The sequence below is a fragment of the Bos taurus genome, chromosome 4 (genome assembly GCF_002263795.3).
Source record: "Bos taurus isolate L1 Dominette 01449 registration number 42190680 breed Hereford chromosome 4, ARS-UCD2.0, whole genome shotgun sequence".
In the NCBI taxonomy this organism is placed as follows: Eukaryota; Metazoa; Chordata; class Mammalia; order Artiodactyla; family Bovidae; genus Bos; species Bos taurus.
This window is the reverse complement of record NC_037331.1, coordinates 11,912,841-11,933,773: the sequence shown is the minus strand read 5'-3', so window position 1 is coordinate 11,933,773 and position 20,933 is coordinate 11,912,841. Positions and strand designations below refer to the sequence as shown.

Genomic DNA, 20,933 nt, shown 5'->3' with positions numbered 1-20,933 from the left:
CCTCTCAGCTTGATTTCATTTATGTCTATTTACAAATTTCATTTGCATCTATTTCATTTTTTTTCTCTTACTATTTCTGCATCTTGGCTGTACTTGAAAGTTTAAGACAAAATAAATATGTGAAAGTCATCTGTATCTAGCCATTTAAATAAGACTTTAAAAGCATTCTACAATACTGCTGTTGAAGTTCAAAGTTTCTTGCCTATGATTTCATAAACATGGCTTTGGTTTAAAAAAAAAATCAGTTACACACCTATATATACATTTATATACACAGCTCCATAAAACCCTGGGTAGTGTAAGACAGATCAAAATATTAATGCACCAACCTCTAATGAAATTTTTCCAAACCAAGCAAAAAATGAACTGTAAACTGAACGAGCATACCCAGGGATATTCCTTATTAGGATGAAGGCTAAAATCTAAAGAAAAAACACACAGGAAATATTAATAATCTGCTTATTAAAAGAATTTTGCTTTCTTTCAAGTGATAATTTTATTCTTCATGTTACTGAACTTAATACATACTGTTTTTTTTTTCCTCAATAGATGAAGTATCTGCAAGTTATCTTTGATCTAGAGTCTACTCAAACTGGATTTCTGAGCAGGTGGACTATATAGTGCAAACAAGGGCAGGTTTTATATGGCTGGACGGTTTTATTTTTTATGTATATGTTTTTATTTTATTTTATATTTTATAGAAAAAATATAAACTCATCTTGAGGACCTTTGTGTAGAAAAAAATGCTATATTTATGTATCAAAATTAATAAAATTCCATGACATGATTTTGCTTCTTCTAAAAAGTATTCACTCTGTTGGGAGCTACCCACCCCCATCTTTTCGCTCTCTTCAAGGCTCCTTCTACTGACAGCAATGTAAATGTGGGAAAAAGTAACTAAGGAAAGATGAATATGTGGCATATAGTGGCCAGGAGTAAAAGTGATGTGGCTCAGCAGGGTTTATGTTAGCCTTATTCTATGTCCAGTCACTTTCTCCCTTAGCTACTCTTACATTGTTCTGTATTGGTGTCATGTTAGTGGAACAGCCCCCTTCCTTTCATGTTGCTATAGAAATGACATCAGATACAAAATACAAAGTGTTACTTGTAACCGTGACTTCTGCAGAAGTCCTGAAAATGCTATATTAATATAGTACAATTTTTAAAATGTCACTGTCAACTGTGTTTGGAGAGTTGCTCATATGCTTAGTTCTACTGACTGTACAGAGGTTTAAGACGGATGAAATAGTTTCTTCATTGAAGAGAACTTAAAACCTAAAAGAAGATCCTCCAGAAACCCTCCCTGTTCCTTTCTGTTGAACCACACAGTTTTTAGGCTTTGGCTTAGACATAACTTTGTCCAAGAACCCTGCTCTGATATCAAGACGGATTAGGAAGAAACCCCAAATGTTCTAAAGTACCCTGTAGTTAACCATCACCACACTAATCACAACGCCCTATGATTACCTGCAACCACAGGTATCTCTGTAAAATGCAAATGTGATTTGGGCTGCTGAGCAGCCTCTGCCCACCTCCCAGTCACTACACATACTTCTTTAGACTCTGGCTCTCTGAGTTCCAGCCCCAATGGCTTTCTTCAAGTTCCCTGAATGGGAATATACTCTTTTCTACCCACATGGCCTAAGTTCTCACTGCCTGCCTTCATTCCTCCAATCTTAGCTTAATTTTTCCACCCCTCTTTGGCTGTACCTTATGGCATTCAGAACTTCCCAGACCAGGGATCAAACTTGCACCCCCTGCAGTGGAATCACAGAGTCTTAACTGCTGGACCACCAGGGAAGCTCCTCTCAGCTTAATTTTATCAGGGAAACCGTCTCTGAACCCTATCCACCTTCACTCCAACTCCAACTAGGTCATATACCTTTATTGTATTCCCTTGTAGCATCATGAACTTCTGTTCATGATTACTTGGTGATTATACGATTACTATCTGTAACCGAAGAATACAGGCTCTGTGAGGGTAGGGACCACATCTGCTTTGGTCATCACTACATCCCTCAGCATAATATCTAGCACATAGAAAGAAGTATCAAAGACTTGTTAAATGAATTAAAAAAAAAACTGTTTAATGAATAAATGTTCAACCATATTTCTGTTGGACTGTAAGTTCTGAGGGCAGGAACTACATGCACTTCTGACCTGTAGCATGGTTCTTAACACACGGAAGGCCATTAATAAGTAAGGCCAAAAACAAGTAAATGAAGAAATCTGAATAAATAAATGATGAAAAAGCAAACAGGAGAAATGAATTAACATTTTCTAAGTGCTTATCAAGTGCTAAACACCGATCATTTTTATACATTTAATAATAACCTTTAATAATCACCCTTTAAAAGAGATTTTAGTATCTCTATTACAGTAGAGGAAGGTAGGGCTTAGAAAGATATACTACATTTAATAGATTCCGATTTAAAAGTTGTCTCTAAAGACTCCTGTTCTAATCAAAAACTTAGAAAACTTTCTCTAAATAAAGATAATTACCTGCACCACAGAGACGGATGGGTGGAGTTCATTGCACTGTGCTTTGTTTTTACAACTGCTAGCCCAGATGGAATAGGTCTAAAACAAAACATTTATGGGTCACTTCACAAACATAGCTATGCCTTAAAAAGGCAGCACTCAATTTTAAGAAGTTTCTTTATAACATACTTCATAATTTTTTTTAAAGATTTCTTTTTTTTTTTGGATGTGGACCATTTTAAAAGCCTTTATTGAATTTGTTACAATATTGCTTTTGTTTCATGTTTTGACTTTTTTGGCCAGGAGCCATGTGGTATCTTAGCTGCCTGACCAAGGATCAAACCCACACCTCCTGCACTGGAAGGCAAAGTTCTAACCACTGGACTGCCAGGGAAGTCCGACATGATACTTCATTATGCTATTAAAGTTCAGTAAAAACTGTACACAGGTTTGCTCCTCTCTCATTTTGGCAAGCTCAAATATAACAAAGTAGAGAGAAAGGAGCATAAGTCTGTTTTTCCAGAAATAGTGATCATAATGCAGTGATGGCTCTTTCTGTTAAATATCTTATATTTTTTCCCAAACTTACTACAACTTTTAAAATTCCTATATCATTGAGATCTCAAGTTATTCTTCATATTTAACACATATATGTTTATATTCTCTTTAGAATTTATGTTCAATTTAAAATGAGAAAAAGATATTTCAAAAGTAAAAGATTTTATTCATTAAAAATAAATGATTAAATTCTTAATTTTCTGCACCATTTGGGATTTTGGAAATTTAGAAGATTACATGTGAAACTTACCAAGAAAGAAACTACTGAAATAAATAATAGAAAATTTGAAATTTTGCTTGAAAAAAGAGGTTCACCCTTTCCTTCAGAAAGTATTTGGCGCTTCTGTAAAGCCAGATAAATGAAAGCAAACAACATTCCATGAAAGACTACCTGAAAAATAAGGGGGGAAAACCTGTTTTAAATAGCTACTTTTCAATAAATAGCAAATATACTTGGTAAAGGAGCACAATATGTATAGAAGTATATAGGTTAAAAGCTTAAAGATCCAAAGTTTCTGTGAAGAACCTAAAATCAAGAAATGAGGTCAAGTCAATGATCATTGGAAACAATCTGCAATGGACAAGCAAACATCTCTTGCAATGACAAGATAAGCTGGTTTACTTCAAGTAGTCTCAGCAGCAAGTAAAGAAATAAAGACATTTTATATATCTAGATAAAACCATAATTTGAAAAGATACATGCACCCCAATGTTCACTGAAGCACTATTTACAACAGCCAGGACGTGGAAGCAACCTAAATATCCATCAGTGGGTGAATGGACAAAGATGTGGTACATATATACAATGGAACATTACTCAGCCATAAAAAAGAATGAAAAAATGCCACTTGCAGTAATAGTAATTCTTGCCTGGGAAATCCCATGGACAGAGGAGCCTGGTGGGCTACAGTCCATGGGATCTCAAAAGAGTCAGACATGACTTAGAGACTAAACAACCACAAGCCCTGGGCACATGTTGCCAAACTGCTATGATACTCCTGACTTTAAACCCTTCCCAACATTTAAGAATTTTCATTTAAAAACTGACACACTGTAAATCAAGTATATTTCAGTTAAAAAATAATAATCTTTAAAAGACCAGATTAATAAAAACAATAACAATAAATGTTAAGATAAACTGTTTAGAAATAAAAAGTATTTTGCCCACTGCAAAAAAGAAAAGAAAACCAAGGGGTGGGCTGGACTGCTTTGATTTACCAAATCAACATGTTTCCTTATTCCAAAACCAAATAAAAACAAATTACATTTTTCCAAATAAGTTTTAAAAGTATAATTTGAAATGGCAAAAGAGCAGAAGGTAAATACATACATAACGGTCTAACCTCCATCTGAACCACCATTCATATACATTTCCTTTCAGTTCAAAACACTTGGACAATGGCCAAAGAGAAAAGATCTTCTCAAATGCACCCTGAGAAGAGGAATTCAGAAAATTAAGATGGTATAAGTCAATACTGGCTTTTGCAATTCTATTATAAACTGTAATTTTCTAAAGTTAAGATTATATTAAGGTCATTTGTAATTTTAAAATTCTATTTATTTCATATCAAAATGTCATTTCATTTGAAAAGAAACTTATTTTACTAATGGGTAGTAAAGATAACAAAACATTTTTGTTAACTTACTTTCATAGCACATGAAAGGCTATTGAGACTGCAAAATCAAAAAAAAAAAAAAACAGAACAAAACAAACCCCAAGTTGGTAATTGGAAAGTTATTCCATTTAATCTAGTGTACAAAAGAGCTACTATTTAATGATCAAAACACAAAACTACAAATTACTTCAGCCAATATGGTATCAATAACCTAAAGGATGATGGTTAAAGTTATAGTTTTTCTTTATGTAATGTCCTTAATAATCAATCTATAATGAACCATATAAATTAAAAGAATCCTCTGAATTAGTCACCTTACGCAATCAAGTATACCCAAATGCCATTATTAGACTTTGAAACAAAGCTTACAACTTTACTCTGGTCATTAGTGAATGTACCTTCTTATTGATCTGACAGTCTGGAAAATCTGGGAATGAAGGGGCAGAAGTCTTGGGTACATTTCTGAACATTAATGAAGTCTTTCAAAAAAGAGAACAAAACACTCAATTTCCAGACTAAAGAATGACAACAAACTCTATTATGGAAACTCCATTATTACACATGATGCCATGGCATTAAAAAAAAATGTGTAACTTCAGTTTTTTAAAAGGCTAATAAAAAATCAAAGTAAAACATGAAAATAGTATTATGTTTTAGGTAATACCAAATCTTTAGGTCAGAAGAACTTTATTATTTTAATAAAATGCAATATTCTCCATTTAGTCACAGAATTTAAAATGCTAGTCACTTATAAAAATAGGTTCTATCAAGGTCTATGCCTCAGGATGATTATTACCAAGACCTGCAATATGAAGTGTATACATATTATATCACATTTCTCTATTACACCAACATGTATTAGAGATACAGGATTCCACAGATCATGTATCAAGTTTATTTCTCATCAAAATTTATTTTTTATGTAATCAATAAGCAAGTATTTAATGAGCACCCATTTGCACAAGGCACTGGGCTGTACTGGGCTATTTCTGGTTTTTTTTTTCTTAGCCAGTAGTCAATACTGATTCAAAGTTAAATCTTAATTCTTTTTATGAACTCCTGGTCTGTCTTCGTCTCCCTCCCTCAGATGAACCAGGGAGTCTTGGGAATTTTAATGACTAATTGTCAAGTGGCACTGGCACCCCACTCCAGTACTCTTGCCTGGAAAATCCCATGGACGGAGGAGCCTGGTGGGCTGCAGTCCATGGGGTCGCTAAAGAGTCGGACACGACTGCGCGACTTCACTTTCACTCTTCACTTTCATGCACTGGAGAAGGAAATGGCAACCCACTCCAGTGTTCTTGCCTGGAGAATCCCAGGGACGGCGGAGCCTGGTGGGCTGCTGTCTATGGGGTCGCACAGAGTTGAACACAACTGAAGCGACTTAGCAGCGGCAGCAGCAGTGTGACACTCAACTGGCTATTTCTTTAACATTTGCCTATTGTTTCCTTATTACTTTACATATTTCCTGCAAAAAACCTTAGAAGTCAGGAAGATATAAGATACTTTATTTCTAAGAATGAAAATAAACAGGAAAGCCTATAGAAAAAAAAAAAAAAAAGAAAAGCCCTCTATAGGAGTTTACAGACACACACACACACACACAATGCTCATATGGCATTTTCATCTGGTAGAGTCGGATACAAGACAGTGTTGGAGATGGCAGTAAACTACAGAATATGTCACAACTAAATGCATTTAAATTAAAATATTGTTATAAATATCATGCTGCCCAAATAATAAGTCTGTTTGATGGACTGACCAGCAGGTAGCAGTTTGCCACCTTGAGAAAATAGTTAAGAAAATCTCAACCATCAAAATAGGGGGATAAAAGGTTAGAGATACATACTACATATAAACAAGTCCCTCTGCCCCTAAGTTGGCTTTATTAACAGCCAAATTTTTGCTCTATGAATTTATGGGAAAAGTCAAATAACACTTTGATGCCATGAATAATGCACAAACCAAGTTGCAAATTCTGTCAAGAGAATTTTGATCTTCACTTAGAGTAGTGTCTTATAAGAGGCGTTCAATAAAAGTTTGATTGATCAAAGTCAAGTAAAATGGATTCTGAACAATTGCCAGAGGAACAGCTTTAAATTGCTCTTACAACAAAAACAGAGATAACAAAAGTAGATAGGTCTCAAAAGAACTCCACTGAGTAGTCAACTACAGAATGACACTTTTATTATAGTCATTAAAAAATGAAGCTTCAAAAAAAGCTCTGATTCTTCTCTCATACTTTAACAGATTTTAACTTTAGAATAAAATACAACAAAATGTAAACCAAAAAGGACAATACAAACCTGAGAATATGCCAAAAAACATATACATAACAGCAAGAAGGCTAGTTTCAACAGTAAGCCAAAATGCCACAAACAATTTCCTAAGAGAGAAAATATTTAATTTACTAAGAAATGTAAACTTACATTAGAAAACATGTTAAATACTCTCTATTTAACATATTAATACCCTGCATAGTTCTTTATAATAATTTAAGGCTGCCTACAGGATACACAAAATATATCTAAGTAGAATAAATTACAAGTGGGGCACAAAGGAAGAAAAGGTGGAGCATCCTTACTAGGAATGAGGCTACAACATTAATCTGATACCCCATATACTTGATATTTAGCCACTCTAAATGCATTTGAAAATACATCCCAGATTAAATTATACTATTCATTATTGAAAGTTACAACAAAACTTGGAACAGGTTCAATGTAATTCTAACAAACACTCATGTTTAATAACTTAGGTAATACTGCTGAAGCATTACAGTTTTAAGGAGGGAGCTTAAGAACTTCCCAGTGGACTAGTTTAATCATAAGATGTATTTCAACATATGCATATTTTAAAGTTATGTGTTCACAGTTTATACATATTGATTATCATTTTATAAATATGCAGGGTTTGTGTTGAGGAATTGAACCACAGACTCTCCAAGACACAAATGGACTTTACTGAAGGCTGGAGCTTAACTCTTTCCTGAAAAATTGTTTTGTATTATAATAGAAGTCAACAGAAAATATTTTTTTGATATATAATATTTGATTGAAAGACCTAAAAGACATTATTAAAGATTAAAAAAAAATTCTTTTTCCAAAAAAAAAAAAACAAAAAAAAACAAGCTTTAATTTTAATGACATGATCTTGATGGAGAAAAGCATTAGGATCAATGACTGTGACCTTACTTTGAACATTCATCAGACCTAGCTGTGTAAAATTTGAAGATGACACCTTGTGGGCACTTATGTTTCCTTAAACATAAAACAGGTTGATAGTAACTGCTTAAAGGGTTGTTTAGAAGATAAGCTATACTAGTGCTTTTTAAGCTTGTTTGACACAAAAAGCCTTTTTGCAAATGAATGTCCACTCAAAATCTACACACGCACACACACGCGCGCGCACACACACACACACACAGACACAGGGTCAAGTAAACCAGAGCTGCCGAGACTGAAGCAGGATGTGTGGCCCTCTGGCACGCTCCATGCTGGCTCCACACAAGAGAGTTTGAAAACGGCTGCACTAGCCGATACGTAAAATGGCTTTGAAAGTTTAACTTTAAAAAGAGAAAACATAATATAAATGCAAACTATTGTTCCTCACTGTTAATACTACTTGAACCATGTAACTAACATTCTAGAAACATAATTTAAGAACAAATTTTCAAAATATCAATGCTACATATAAATTTAAACTGTCAATACATCTCAATAAAAATAATAGCCTTTAGCAACTAAAAAGAAACTTGCACTGGAAGAATATATTTATTAACATTAGTAAGAAAATATATTTACCGTTTGCTTTTTTTTGGGTTATTTGTGGCCATAGTGCTAAAGTAACATATATGACCATGAACCATACAGTGACCAAGGGGACAAAGTAATAGAATTGATAAGGCCGATCCATTACTATGCATAACACCACTACCAGGAAATTGAGACGAAATAAGACCTATTAAAAAGGAGAAGAAAACGGTTTTCACTTTGAAAAGTAGACAGATTCTCTCTGACAGAGTATAAACGTTTAAGACTAAAATAATAACTGTACAAGTACCATTTACTAATCCCTAAAAAATCATATTTGTTCTAAAATCATTGTAAAGAGTTGAACATAAAATATTTATGCATCATTTTATTAACTGGATCCCAGAAAAACACCAACCTCTGGCTACAAGTGTCATCTTGTTAAATGCAGGAAAAGAATCATAAACTTCCTTCCTAGAGCTACAGTTTATAAACAAAAGATTAGATTATCTCAATGAAAGAATGTCCATTTGATCTCCGTTTGATGTTGATTCATCCCATGTGGTATTAAGTTGAAAGTTTTAATAGATACAAAATAATATTACTCAAATTAAAAAGGGTCTTTGAAAAACAAAAGTATCTTTGGGACTTCTGTAACAGTCATTTCAGATGGTGTGATGTCAAAGAACACAGAATTTGAGCAGATTAATATTAGAGCTTTATCACTTACTATGTGACTAAGTGAAAGTCGCTCGGTCATGTCTGACTCTTTGAGACACCAGGGACTGTACAGTGCATGGAGTTCTCCAGGCTAGAGTACTGGATTGGGTAGTCATTCCCTTCTCCAGGGGATCTTTTGAATCAGGGATTGAACCTAGGGATCCCACATTGCAGGCGGATTCTTTACCAGCTGAACCACAAGAGAGGCCAAGAATACTGGAGTAGGTCGCCTATCCCTTCTCCAGCGGATCTTCCTGACCCAGGAGCTGAACCAGGGTCTCCTGCATTGCAGGAGGATTCTTTACCAACTGAGCCATCAGGGAAGCTTAGGCAAATTATTTAACCTCTCTGAGCCTCAGTGTCCTTGTCTGTAAACATAAAGATCATAACTCAGGGTTGTAATGAAGGGTAAATAGAATAATGTTTACAAACTGCCTAGCACAATGTAGAAACTTAATAAATCTTAATCCTCTTCTTAGAGACAGAAAACATAGCATATTATAACAATCCCAGGTAACTGCACATTTCTACAAAACTAAACAGGGAGGCCTGGCATGCTGCGATTCATGGGGTCACAAAGAGCCAAACACGACTGAGCGACGGAACTGAACTGAAAGTGATTCAGCAGTGTTTTCCCTTGTGTGCATCTATTATACATTCATCTAAATTCTGTTTTTCCATCCCTCAGTAATAAATTACTTATTTTGAATTATTAACCATAGAACATGGAAATAATACAACTTTAAAGTGCCATTTCACAAATTCAAATTACTTCAAATTATTCATGGCCATATTTATATTTTCTCAACAGTCAGGCACAAAAGCACGTTGAAATGAAAGAAAAAGAAAAACAATGCATTCCTACCTGACATACTCTATGGATTCCAAAGTCTCCTTTGACCCAAAAGTATGAGAAATGCCCATACCCTGTCTGAAATAGATACGCGGCAACCAGAACCCGAATGTGCATGTACACAGGCAAAAACTGTGGACAAAAATAAACAGGTCAAATACCTAACTAATCAGAACCAGTACATTTAACCAAGACAATGGAGCATTATCATCATTCGGTGTTAGCTCAATGAATAGATTTATTCTCAAAAATTAGGCATTATATCAGGGGTTAAAATTAAAAAAGTAGACTCTGGAATCTGATGGACCTAGATTCAAATTCTGGCTCTAACACTTAGTTATGTGACTTTAGAGTTTTCTAAACTGCAAAATGGAAGTATCTTCTCCTTTCTCAAAGGGTTTTGTGAGAAATGAATGATTTGATAAATGTGAAGCACTTTATACACTTCATTCAACTTGAATTAAATCTATGATATCCATAATTATTAATCATCATATATGCTGAACATGAGGTCACTCTGGAGTTCACATTTTCTCAATAAGAAGATTAAAAAAACGAACAAAATCCTACATTTTTGGCCCCCTTAAACATATAGAATTTAGACTTGTAAATAAAATTGTCACAATTACTTATTACTTAGCAAAAATTACACATTTAAAAAATATGCAAGCATAATTCAGAAATATTATTTCCCTCCTAATCTTTTATAAAACAATTTTATTTTTCCCTCCTTCTTCGATGTTTCATCTTTACCATGATTTTTCAAAGCATCACATCTTCACTTCTGTCTAAGCTGAAATACATTTCTCATCTATATCTTATGGGAGTCACTGGAAACATTATTTCCTTTACAAGTCCTAATTCTCTTAACCTTAAACCACTGTCATTGCACCTCTCCACCACGTATTAGTCCCTTGGTTGTCTATTCACTATTTCACAACACAGGTAGTGTGCTGCCTTTTAAAATGATCTTTAAAAGACTTGTTCAGTGACATCCAACATTTGTAATAAAAGGCTATCTTTTATGAATAATTACTAAATCTATGTAAACATTTTTTTTTTTGCTTCTATTTGATTGACTCATCTGATTATCTCTAATTATCCAGCATTAACACTGGTTATGGCCACTTTAGCTAAGTGTTTCTTCCCCAAGTGATACTTTGCAGGATAAAATAACTGAGCAGATGCCTTAAACAGATTTAATAAGGCCTTGAACATATGCATCTTTTGTATGTATCCTTGAACATTTCTTCTATCTTTTCTGAGGGATAACTTTTTTCTGGAAGGAAACCCCCGATTATAATAAATTATAAGTTCTTCAATATAGCCTCCACTTTAGCCAAACTGTTAGATTCTCTGTCTCCTAAACTGGCCCTTCTTGTGTTTTCCTGCTGCCTCTCCTTTGTTTACCTGCTCATTCTACCCTGGAATGTTCTCCTAATCACATGTCATTTATACATATCCTATTCTTCTCGAGAGCCCTGGTGACATTTTCCAGTCTTTTACTCTCAGATGAAAGTCATTTCTTCTTCCTTTGACGTCTTTTAGTACAAACATCTACATATCAGATTTTTTATTTATTGCTCTTCATCATTAGTTCTTTCTAAATGTCTTATCATTAGATGGGAAATTTTCAGTGCAGGTATAACATATTAGAATCAAGGGGATGAAGGTGGGAACACAGGATTGAAAGAGACTTGAAACTGTTCTAATCCAAACCTGTATCTTTACTTTATTCTTGATTGCACTTTAAAATATTTCCTTCAAGTATTTGAGCACCTTTTAATAGTGGAAAACATACAAATTCTCAAGGCAATCCATTCCATTTTCAGATGGTCATTAATTGCTATAAAGTTCCTTGTCATGAAAAACTGAAATCAAACTATGTAAAAGCTACCAATTTAAGCTCCCTAGGGCAGTGTTCTGCAATGAAATAAAATGCGAGCTGTGTGGCAAATCTTTCATGTGGCTGCCAGACATTTAAACAGTTAAAAGAAATAAGTGAAATTAATTTTAATAAACAAATTTTATTTAACTCAATATACCCAAAATACTATACCATCCCAACATATATGAGACATTTCATATTTTTTCATACTAGGTTTGTGAACTTTGTATACATTTATCAAAATGAATCATACTTAATCTTGTACATATTTCACATTTCAGAACATCTCAATTCTGACTGCACTTCAAGTGCTCAGTGGCCACCAAAATGGACAGCTTAGCTCTAGACCCATATGCATGCCCTTTATCACTTTTACATCTGAGTGTTCTGTAAGCATTTATAAACAGAGGTCAAACAGGCTAATCATTCCCAAGTACGTAAACCATTCTCCATGAAACATGCTTTTGAGCCCCTTCAAGAATGGGTCTGGGCCTACAATGTTGAGACTTAAGTCATATTTAAACAGGAAATGCAACCATTTAAATGGAATTAAACACTATCACGATTTGCCAAGTTTCTACCAATGCTGCATTATTGCAAATGTTGTAAGAAACTTTTGACTTTTTAAAGATAAAGCCAACAGAAGAGTTGCAAGAACAGTGCAACACACGCCTGTTTACTGTGCTGAACTACTTAAAAAGTGTGTTGCTGCCACATGACACCATCTCTAGAAATTTCAGCAACTACCAGTATCACCGAAGAAAGAACAGTTTCTTACATGACTGTAATACCATTATAACACCCAATAAATTTAATATGAATATAACAGCATCCACTGTACAATCCATATACAAATTTCTTTGATTGTCCCAGTGATATCCTTTATTATTAATTTTTTTTTAAAATTTAGGAACCTTAAGAATCATACACTGCATTTATTTTTTATTCCTCTTTAGCCTCCTTTAATCTGAACTGTTTTCCTTTTTTGTCTTTCAGGAGTCAAATAGTACAACAAAATGTTAGTATTAAAAATGTATTTAGTATCCAACTTCATTAGAACTAATAACGAGGCTGACTTCTGGTTCTGTTCTTTTTCTAGCCTCACAAATTTTCCCTTAAGACCTTCAGGGAAGTTATTTACAAACTCTCAAAGAAGAAAAAGCCACAGTGGAACACAAAGTCATCTACTGTATATACCTAACTTGCTGTACACTCTGTATCTGATATAAGCTATGTTTTAAAGGAATTTTTACACCAACAATTGCAATCTGCCAGTCCACCTAGATTATTTTAATAATTCTCTGTAATTTTTTACATAGTTTCTATTTTACTATAAAAACACGGCACAACTAATGCTTGACATATTTTACTCAAAATATAAAACATTAATAAGGTAATTAAGATAATCATGACAATTAAAAAGTTTTTAATGAGGGTAATTCCATAAATATCCAAGAATCAAGTCCCAAATATGTTATAACCCATGCTGATAATGCTTTGCCAAATGTAGATACAGGTAATTTTTAACCACAAAATTCTATATAAAAGAACAGGGATATGTGAATCATCACAAATGATCTTTATATCTTTCCAGAATATAGACATTATAAAATTGTAATTTAGAATGAATTGGGATGTAGTTTAAGACGTATTAGAATGTTAACTTGGCAAATGATTATAATAGAATGCCAAGCTGCTTTCATCCCTTTACGATCCAAATGCTTTCTGCAATCACTGAATTTGTTTTTTGTTTTTTTTTTTTAACAGAACTATTACTCTTTAATATGTCAGCAATTAATTATGTCTTTAAGTGGCATTTTCTTAAAACAAAACCCTTTCCACATCCTCTCAAATCTTTCCCCATCCCCACCCCAAATTAATCTAATCTTTCTTCACGTGTCAGAGCTATTTCCATGACTCAATATTCATCTTTACTTACTTTCTAGAGAACTTGCTAAATTTATCCTACAAATTCTGAATCGGGCTTATAAACTAACCCTTACTATCTTCATGTCTTCTTGCTTTGGATCTCTTTTACGGTCTTGGCTCTTCCACAATTGCTTGAACTTACTAGGTCCCCTCCAGCTGCAGTGCCACAGGAATTTCACTGCTGTCACAAATATACATATTATAGCTGTGCAACTTCAGTTTTAAAAGTTATACTTCTCCCTCTGCCTTTTACCCTTTTAACAAGTCATTCATAAAATTACCAGCAATTTTTGAAAATAAACAGACTTAATGAAGAATAACATTAGTACTAATTGTTAAGAGATATCTGATGAACCCCAGTATTATTTAACTGTTGCTATGGAAATTTCAAAACACTCCTTTCTGGCAAATCTCCCCTGTTATCTCAATATGATATTGATTCTATGTTAAATTACTGTTTATAGATATGTGCTTTATATAAGCAAATAAAATAAAAACCAGTTCATGTTCAATAGTTCCCAAATTATGAAACAATCTGTTAAATTTTTAAAACATATTTTTTAGAAATAAAATAAAATTTTATTTCTTTAAAAACAAATTTTATAGAAATCAATTTGTACCTTCACTTAAAAAGTGTGAAAAGCGGTTATTAGATACCTAGGTTCACTCTTAAAATCTTGTTTTAACTGTAGCTCTAATGTTACAATTCTGAATACATTTTTTTCTACCCCTACCAAATCTGGTGTCCCCAGTTAATGAGAACCCTAAGTCTAAAAGACTTAAAAAGACACCTACTTGAGGGAAAAATGATTTTGGCCAGGTACAGAGGGCACCAGGTGAGCTAAGGAAGAGTCCTCCATCTCATGGAAGTGGTAATACTTAGGAGGTATGGAACATAATACATGGTCAACAACAGAAGACCATCAGTATCTGAGGATTCTGAATACTGAGGCAAGAGAGTTCTACATTTTTAAACTTTAGAAGTATAAAAATGGTTGGTCAAACTTGCTAAAATACAATGAAGGGTAGAATATAAAATATAATCATCTAATCTGATTTCTTTTAATAGTAACTTGCCTATTCTAAGTCCTTTGCAACTAAGTATCATCTAGAAAGTCTCTTAATAACTTAAATTAGTTTTCTAACAGTATGACATGAAACAATACCCTTGGATGATTGTTCCTACTACATCAAAATTAATGTCAGGTAAATACAAACAAATTATTGCCTTATCTTTTAAAAAATAATTATTTTGCTTTTAAGTGTATACATTCTCAGATCAGGTGGTAGAAGAGAAATGGGAAGACAGAAAGATTGGGTGGGAAATAAGATGGGTCTCTAAATGGTAGAGAATATTAAACACAAAGAGTTGGTGTCCTAAAGGAAACATTAAGGTGACATTATTTCCTATATTTTCTGAACTTAAATTTTAAATACTTACTGTACTTGCTCCAGAGATATGATAAATCAAAATCACAAGTTGCATCCAGCCTTTCCATTCATCTGTTTGTTCTCTATTTAATACTTTAGTCTGTGCAAAATAATTAATATTTGTTTTAAAAATCATCAAAAAGCTATTATTTAGACAGAATATATTAAATATGTTAAAATTTTTCTTATAGGATATAAATTAATCCTTCTTTCAAAAGAACCTTGGGGGGAAAACAGTTAAAGACTGTCATTTAGTTTCTTGATAAAAGAGATAATAAACTATTTAAGTATAATATGAATTAAAAAATGAACATAAAAGAGATTTTAAATATTTAAGTTGAATCATATGCTTTAATATTATTTTTTAAACTGTGACAGATGTATTTATAAATCTAAAAAGTGGTATTTTATAATTTTCTTTAATAAAATCTTAAATTTCAGTTAGAAAAAATTAAAATTTCAGTTAGAAAAAAATCTCATAGTTCTCTTACACTGTACTGTGAAGAAAAAAGCTCCATTATCATACTTTATTTTCTCTAGAATATTCCCACTGGGGATGAAGAACTGATTAATCATCCTCATATGAAAGTTATTTCTTACAAAAGAATTTATTAATTCAAATAAATCATGACTTATAAAGGAGTTACATTTATATTCTGAGCAATTACAGCAAAGCTAAAATAGGCATTCAGAACACTTTTAACAGTGCCCACATTATTATGTAAGTTCTAATATGTGTGTGCATGCCTGAGCGTATAAATATATAAATAGAAAAAGTGCTTATTAGTGTAATTATATACTTTTAACTTCTAAAAGATAATGGTATCTCATGTTTGTGGACCATCAGAAAGTGGGGAGCATCTCTACTTTCTCCATCCTCAGGCAGCCAAAATAACACCAAGTCACGATATCTTTTTCACAGTCATTATTTTCCAACTTTTCAACAATCTTTATGAAACTGAGCTTTCTCCAAACTGTTTCACAAAAGCAACAGTTAAGAGTCCACCAAGTGACATACAACTGCAATATTCCTTCATCCTCTTCTATATATGTCAATGTTTGTATATGATGGCATGATAAATGGTATTAATTCTTTAATCCAGACTTTATAATGAGATGACAAGGATAACATGAACTAAAAAGAAATGATTCTTACCTCCTTGGTATTTTCATTGTAAAATACTCCCAAAACCAAGATGTAGATAATAGGAATAAAGAAAGTTGAATGTGTATAAAATTTGTTTTCCTTCATAAATAGATTTGCCCGGTCACACATATAGAAATAAGCCATAATCAGGCCAAGTTTGCAGAAAGACTGTAAAAATATTTCTAATGGAGACACAGGGGGATTGATAATATTTTTCTTTTCTTCTCCACTTTCCAAGTCAGTACAAGGCTTATTCTTCCGATGAGCATTACGATGAATTATATAAAAAATTAAATATCCAACAATAGATAAAGTGAAAAAGCAAGCAGCTAGCTTCTGTATGAGAGTAAGAGGAGGCCGAGGTTGACAACAGGAACCATCTACAGGCTTCAAAATCTTATTGCAATACACGTTCATAAGAATCATTGCACTCTGTGAACAAATCAAGTGATTTCGTTATTATCTTGTCAGTAATGTATTTCCCATTAGATTTTCTCCTGTGAATACAACTGACTTTTTAGCACTGAAACCAAAATGCTTTTGTACTTTTTACTATCATTTCCCAAACAATCATGTAAATAATGATAGTCCTTCAATCTGTAAGTAACTAGTTCAGGGTTTTTCAAACTTCTTGGGTTATGATCCATAGTGAAAAGTTCATTTTATAATGTGACTCAGAATATATATACATACATATAAGAAACAATACCCATCCTTACTACTTGGAATGCATCTGAGTTTTTTCCATTCTATTCTTTAAAAAAAGAAAAAAATACGGATTTCATGACTGTTAATGTGCCGTGACTTTTGGTTACAAAAACACTGACAGATGTCAAGGACCAAAGTATTGTAATTAACAGATATTCAATACAGAAGATACCAAGATACTTAAAGATACACTTCCAGTCTTTACATATGAAAAAAGAATGTAGAGTAATTGCCACCAAAAATGATTAACTCTTAGCTAACAATATTTATGTCTTTCATTTGGTTTACAAGTTTATGGACCACTTGGGACTCAATACTTTTAGTGTTTCTAACTTCAAGTGGAATCTTCAACATAGTTTTATCATAATAAAATATTCTAGGCAAGCTATCAGGAGCCTTTCTAGATGAAGGTTCAGTCAAATTTAGTTTTATTAAAATTTCATGGTTCTAAAAACCTTTAGAACTGTAAAGCATTCAAAGTATTCAGCCATTTAGAAAATCTCATTCTCTCAGCTTTAAGACTTTAGAAGATTCTGAGCCTGGAACTCTTGCAGACACTAGTCTACAAAGTTCATTCCAAGGTTCATAACCAGTTCTAGGGAGTCCACAAAGCCCTTGAAAAAATATGGAGAAGTGTTGTGTGTGTGTGTGTGCAAATATGCATTTTTCTACAGGAGAGGAATGGAACAATTACTTTTTATCAGATACAAGGGTTATGTGATACTCAAAAAGATTCAGGACCACTACTTTATCTGTTGCACTGTGTGTGAAAATTTATAATTATCCAGTTCTCTCTTGTATTTAAACTAAAATCCCTTTCCACCCATCAATCTGGAGTTGTTCAGTATCTACTCTGTACCATGACTAATGCTTAGGGTATCAGAATTAGAAGGAAAAAAAAAAAAGTGTTCTCCATATTAAAATATTCCCTTCGTGGAAGCTTAATTTTATTTTAAGGTTTAAGGCAAAGAGAACATGGAGCAGTAGTTTTCAAACATGAATGTAATGAGGACTTAAAAGCTTTTTAAGAGTATCTAGCACTGACTAAATGAAGTTGCATTTCCTTCCTTCCATAACCTTCTTCCTTAGAGTATATGAAAACTCTTACATATTCAGCTAGGTGATGAAAGTCAACTTATTTCTAGATCTATGTCTAGACAGAAAAACTGAAAATAACTGACTGCAATTCAGTTCAGTTCAGTTCAGTCGCTCAGTAGTGTCCGACTCTTTGCGACCCCATGAACTGCAGCACACCAGGCCTCCCTGTCCATCACCAACTCCCAGAGTTCACCCAAACCCACGTCCATCGAGTCAGTAATGCCATCCAGCCATCTCATCCTCTGTCGTCCCCTTTTCATCCTGCCCCTAATCCCTCCCAGCATCAGAGTCTTTTCCAATGAGTCAGCTCTTCACATGAGGTGGCCAAAGTACTGGAACAGTGATATATAGCTATCAGTTAGATACTACGGTCCCTACTGACAGATACAAGAATTCTTACAGTTTCTCTGCTTGATTCAGGAAGATGTAAGCCATCCAAAGATTCCATGATAGTTTCTTGAGCAATCAATTTGGAAACACTGAACACCTTAACATGTGATTTAGAATTTCTGGTGCTGCTATTCAAAATACTGACTGCAGCTTCATTGTAGGCATCTATCTTCTCATTAGTGATCATTTTCCTATTTTCACTTAATAGATCTTCATAAACAGGATCTGCACATGAAACATATTTTTTAAAATACACTTAGAAGTCCCTACTGGTAGAAATTATAATCATGCAAGTAAGTTAACTGCATTTCATATTTTGTTGTTAAAGTTGAGAATTCCAAGCACCTAATAATTCATTTTTTTAAAAATAGTTGACCAAGATTTTGTAATAGATTTCCTAGCTTATAGTCAAATTTTGAATCTATACCTCTCTTCAAATTAAAAGAATTTTATACCTCGTCTCTCTTAAGTACACAACTTTTAGGAAACATTTTTATGTTCTAGCACGTCTTAAGAGTTTGAAAATTTTGGATGCTGGATTATATCAGGTAACGGGAATTCAAAACTGGATTATGGAAGATCACCTAATTAAGAATAGCAATCAATCTTTTCTTTTTCCTCCTGTTGCTGCTTAATTTTTGCAAACTTTATTCCCACAATTAGGAGGTAATATTACTAATGATCAAAGCTTTTTACCACTTAGCATAATCATTTAAATGTAACTTTTTCTCACTTTAGAAAGAGAAAGGTTAATGAGTCTGTAAATGAAATAGTGATTTTGGAAGAGATTATTACTATCCTTGTTATTTCTCTCAGTTTGACATTAAACTTGGAAATAATTATAATAGTTTCTGACAAACAACTTAAATTGCTAAAATACCCAAGGCATTTCATATTGTGCAGGGCATTAAATAATGGACATTCAATAAACTGAAGTGAGTTGATCTAATGTTAACTTTTTCTTAAAGAATTTCATTGCCAAGTATAAACTAGATGGTTTGAATTTAAATATATTCTGTCAATTCCAAAGAATGTTTACTTCCAATGAGTCTAATATTATGAACCAGATAACTTTTTCTATATTTCCCAATCACAATAAAAACTTGTTAAGAAATAAAATCAAAGGCAAGCATCTAATTTGCCCTTAGGACTTACTCTCTTTGTTATGTTCTATTCTAACTGCTGAGACTCTTGGAGCATTTATTTATTATTAATTTTTGACTTATTATATTTATTAGTCTGTCTGTTCCTTAAGTTCAAAACAGGAAACCAAATAGCTCAAGTTTACTCTAATTTTGCAAACATTTATTCTCATAAAGTAGTAATTTTGCTTCTTGAAATAGATAATAGAAACCCAAGCCTCAAAACACATAAAAATGACATTTTTTCATTACTTTTACCTTGTAAGACCCAATAAACATCACTAGTCTTTGCCAGTTTTTCTAAAAGTGGTGCTATGGAGGTAATATTCATTTTATATTGGGAAAGCGCTTCATTGCTGCCATTGTGAATCTTGATAGACCACTGAGAGGAAGTAAAAATTAAGCATTAATTCAGTATTTATCACAGGAAAATGAAAGTATAGCATTTCCTCTATTGTAAAAAAGGTTCTCATTTTAAGAGAATTCCCATTTTTATTTAATATTAGAATAAAATATGGTCAATTATTTCATGAAATACATGAAGGCAGTTACAAAGAGCTGATAAAAAATTAGACTTTCAATGTATAACATTCAAGAAAAAATAATGTAATTTTAGATATAAAAATAATATTGACATTTACCATCAAATTTCCTAAGTTCATTCAGAACTTTTTAATTAAAATTATCAGTCTAATTAATTGTAAGAGAAATAAGAATTAAAATATAAGTATAATCAAGAATTCTATTTAGCATAAGTTAATTCTTTCTTAGCATGTTATTAAGTATATGAAACAAAAATCATTTATGTAAGAATACAGATAATAACTTACTGTGGCAGCTCCTGCTACAATCACATGGGGCTTTGCAACAGAATCCTGAAGAAAGAAAAATCTTTATAATAATGTTATAGTTAGTTCAGGAGATTAATACAAGTAATATTACTTAACTTTTTCCCCTTAAGTTCTTCTTCCATTTTAATTTTCTAGGGTTCCTATTCAGATTCTTGTTACAACAAGATGGATCTCCTTTGCTTAAAACCTTACATGGTTGTATGACTACACAGGATGGCATGAAGTTTGTATGGCTAATTCTTTGGTGTTCTTTAAGATAAAACTCAACATTCAGAAAACTTAAGATCATGGCATCTGGTCCCATCACTTTATGGCAAATAGATGGGGAAACAGTGAGAGATTTTATTTTTGGGGGCTCCAAAATCAGTG

General features: G+C 33.0%; 1 protein-coding gene across 6 annotated transcripts in view; it reads right to left on the bottom strand.

Annotated features, from left to right (window-relative positions):
• Positions 1-20,933, bottom strand: part of CASD1 (CAS1 domain containing 1) — a 53,797-nt gene that overhangs the window by 7,257 nt on the left and 25,607 nt on the right. The window contains exons 6-18 of one of the 6 annotated variants that reach the window (XM_005205168.5): positions 20,544-20,588; positions 19,972-20,095; positions 18,582-18,796; positions 16,385-16,807; positions 15,239-15,328; positions 9,993-10,112; positions 8,459-8,615; positions 6,962-7,041; positions 5,054-5,134; positions 4,370-4,471; positions 3,290-3,430; positions 2,503-2,580; positions 330-422 (exon numbers count right to left, since the gene is read on the bottom strand). In XM_005205168.5, coding sequence (XP_005205225.2) covers positions 330-422; positions 2,503-2,580; positions 3,290-3,430; positions 4,370-4,471; positions 5,054-5,134; positions 6,962-7,041; positions 8,459-8,615; positions 9,993-10,112; positions 15,239-15,328; positions 16,385-16,807; positions 18,582-18,796; positions 19,972-20,095; positions 20,544-20,588 — 1,749 coding nt within the window. The remainder of the gene's footprint in view (positions 1-329; positions 423-2,502; positions 2,581-3,289; positions 3,431-4,369; positions 4,472-5,053; positions 5,135-6,961; positions 7,042-8,458; positions 8,616-9,992; positions 10,113-15,238; positions 15,329-16,384; positions 16,808-18,581; positions 18,797-19,971; positions 20,096-20,543; positions 20,589-20,933) is intronic. The other 5 variants (XM_010804013.4, XM_002686656.7, XM_015468213.3 and 2 more) reach the window with 5 other exon arrangements.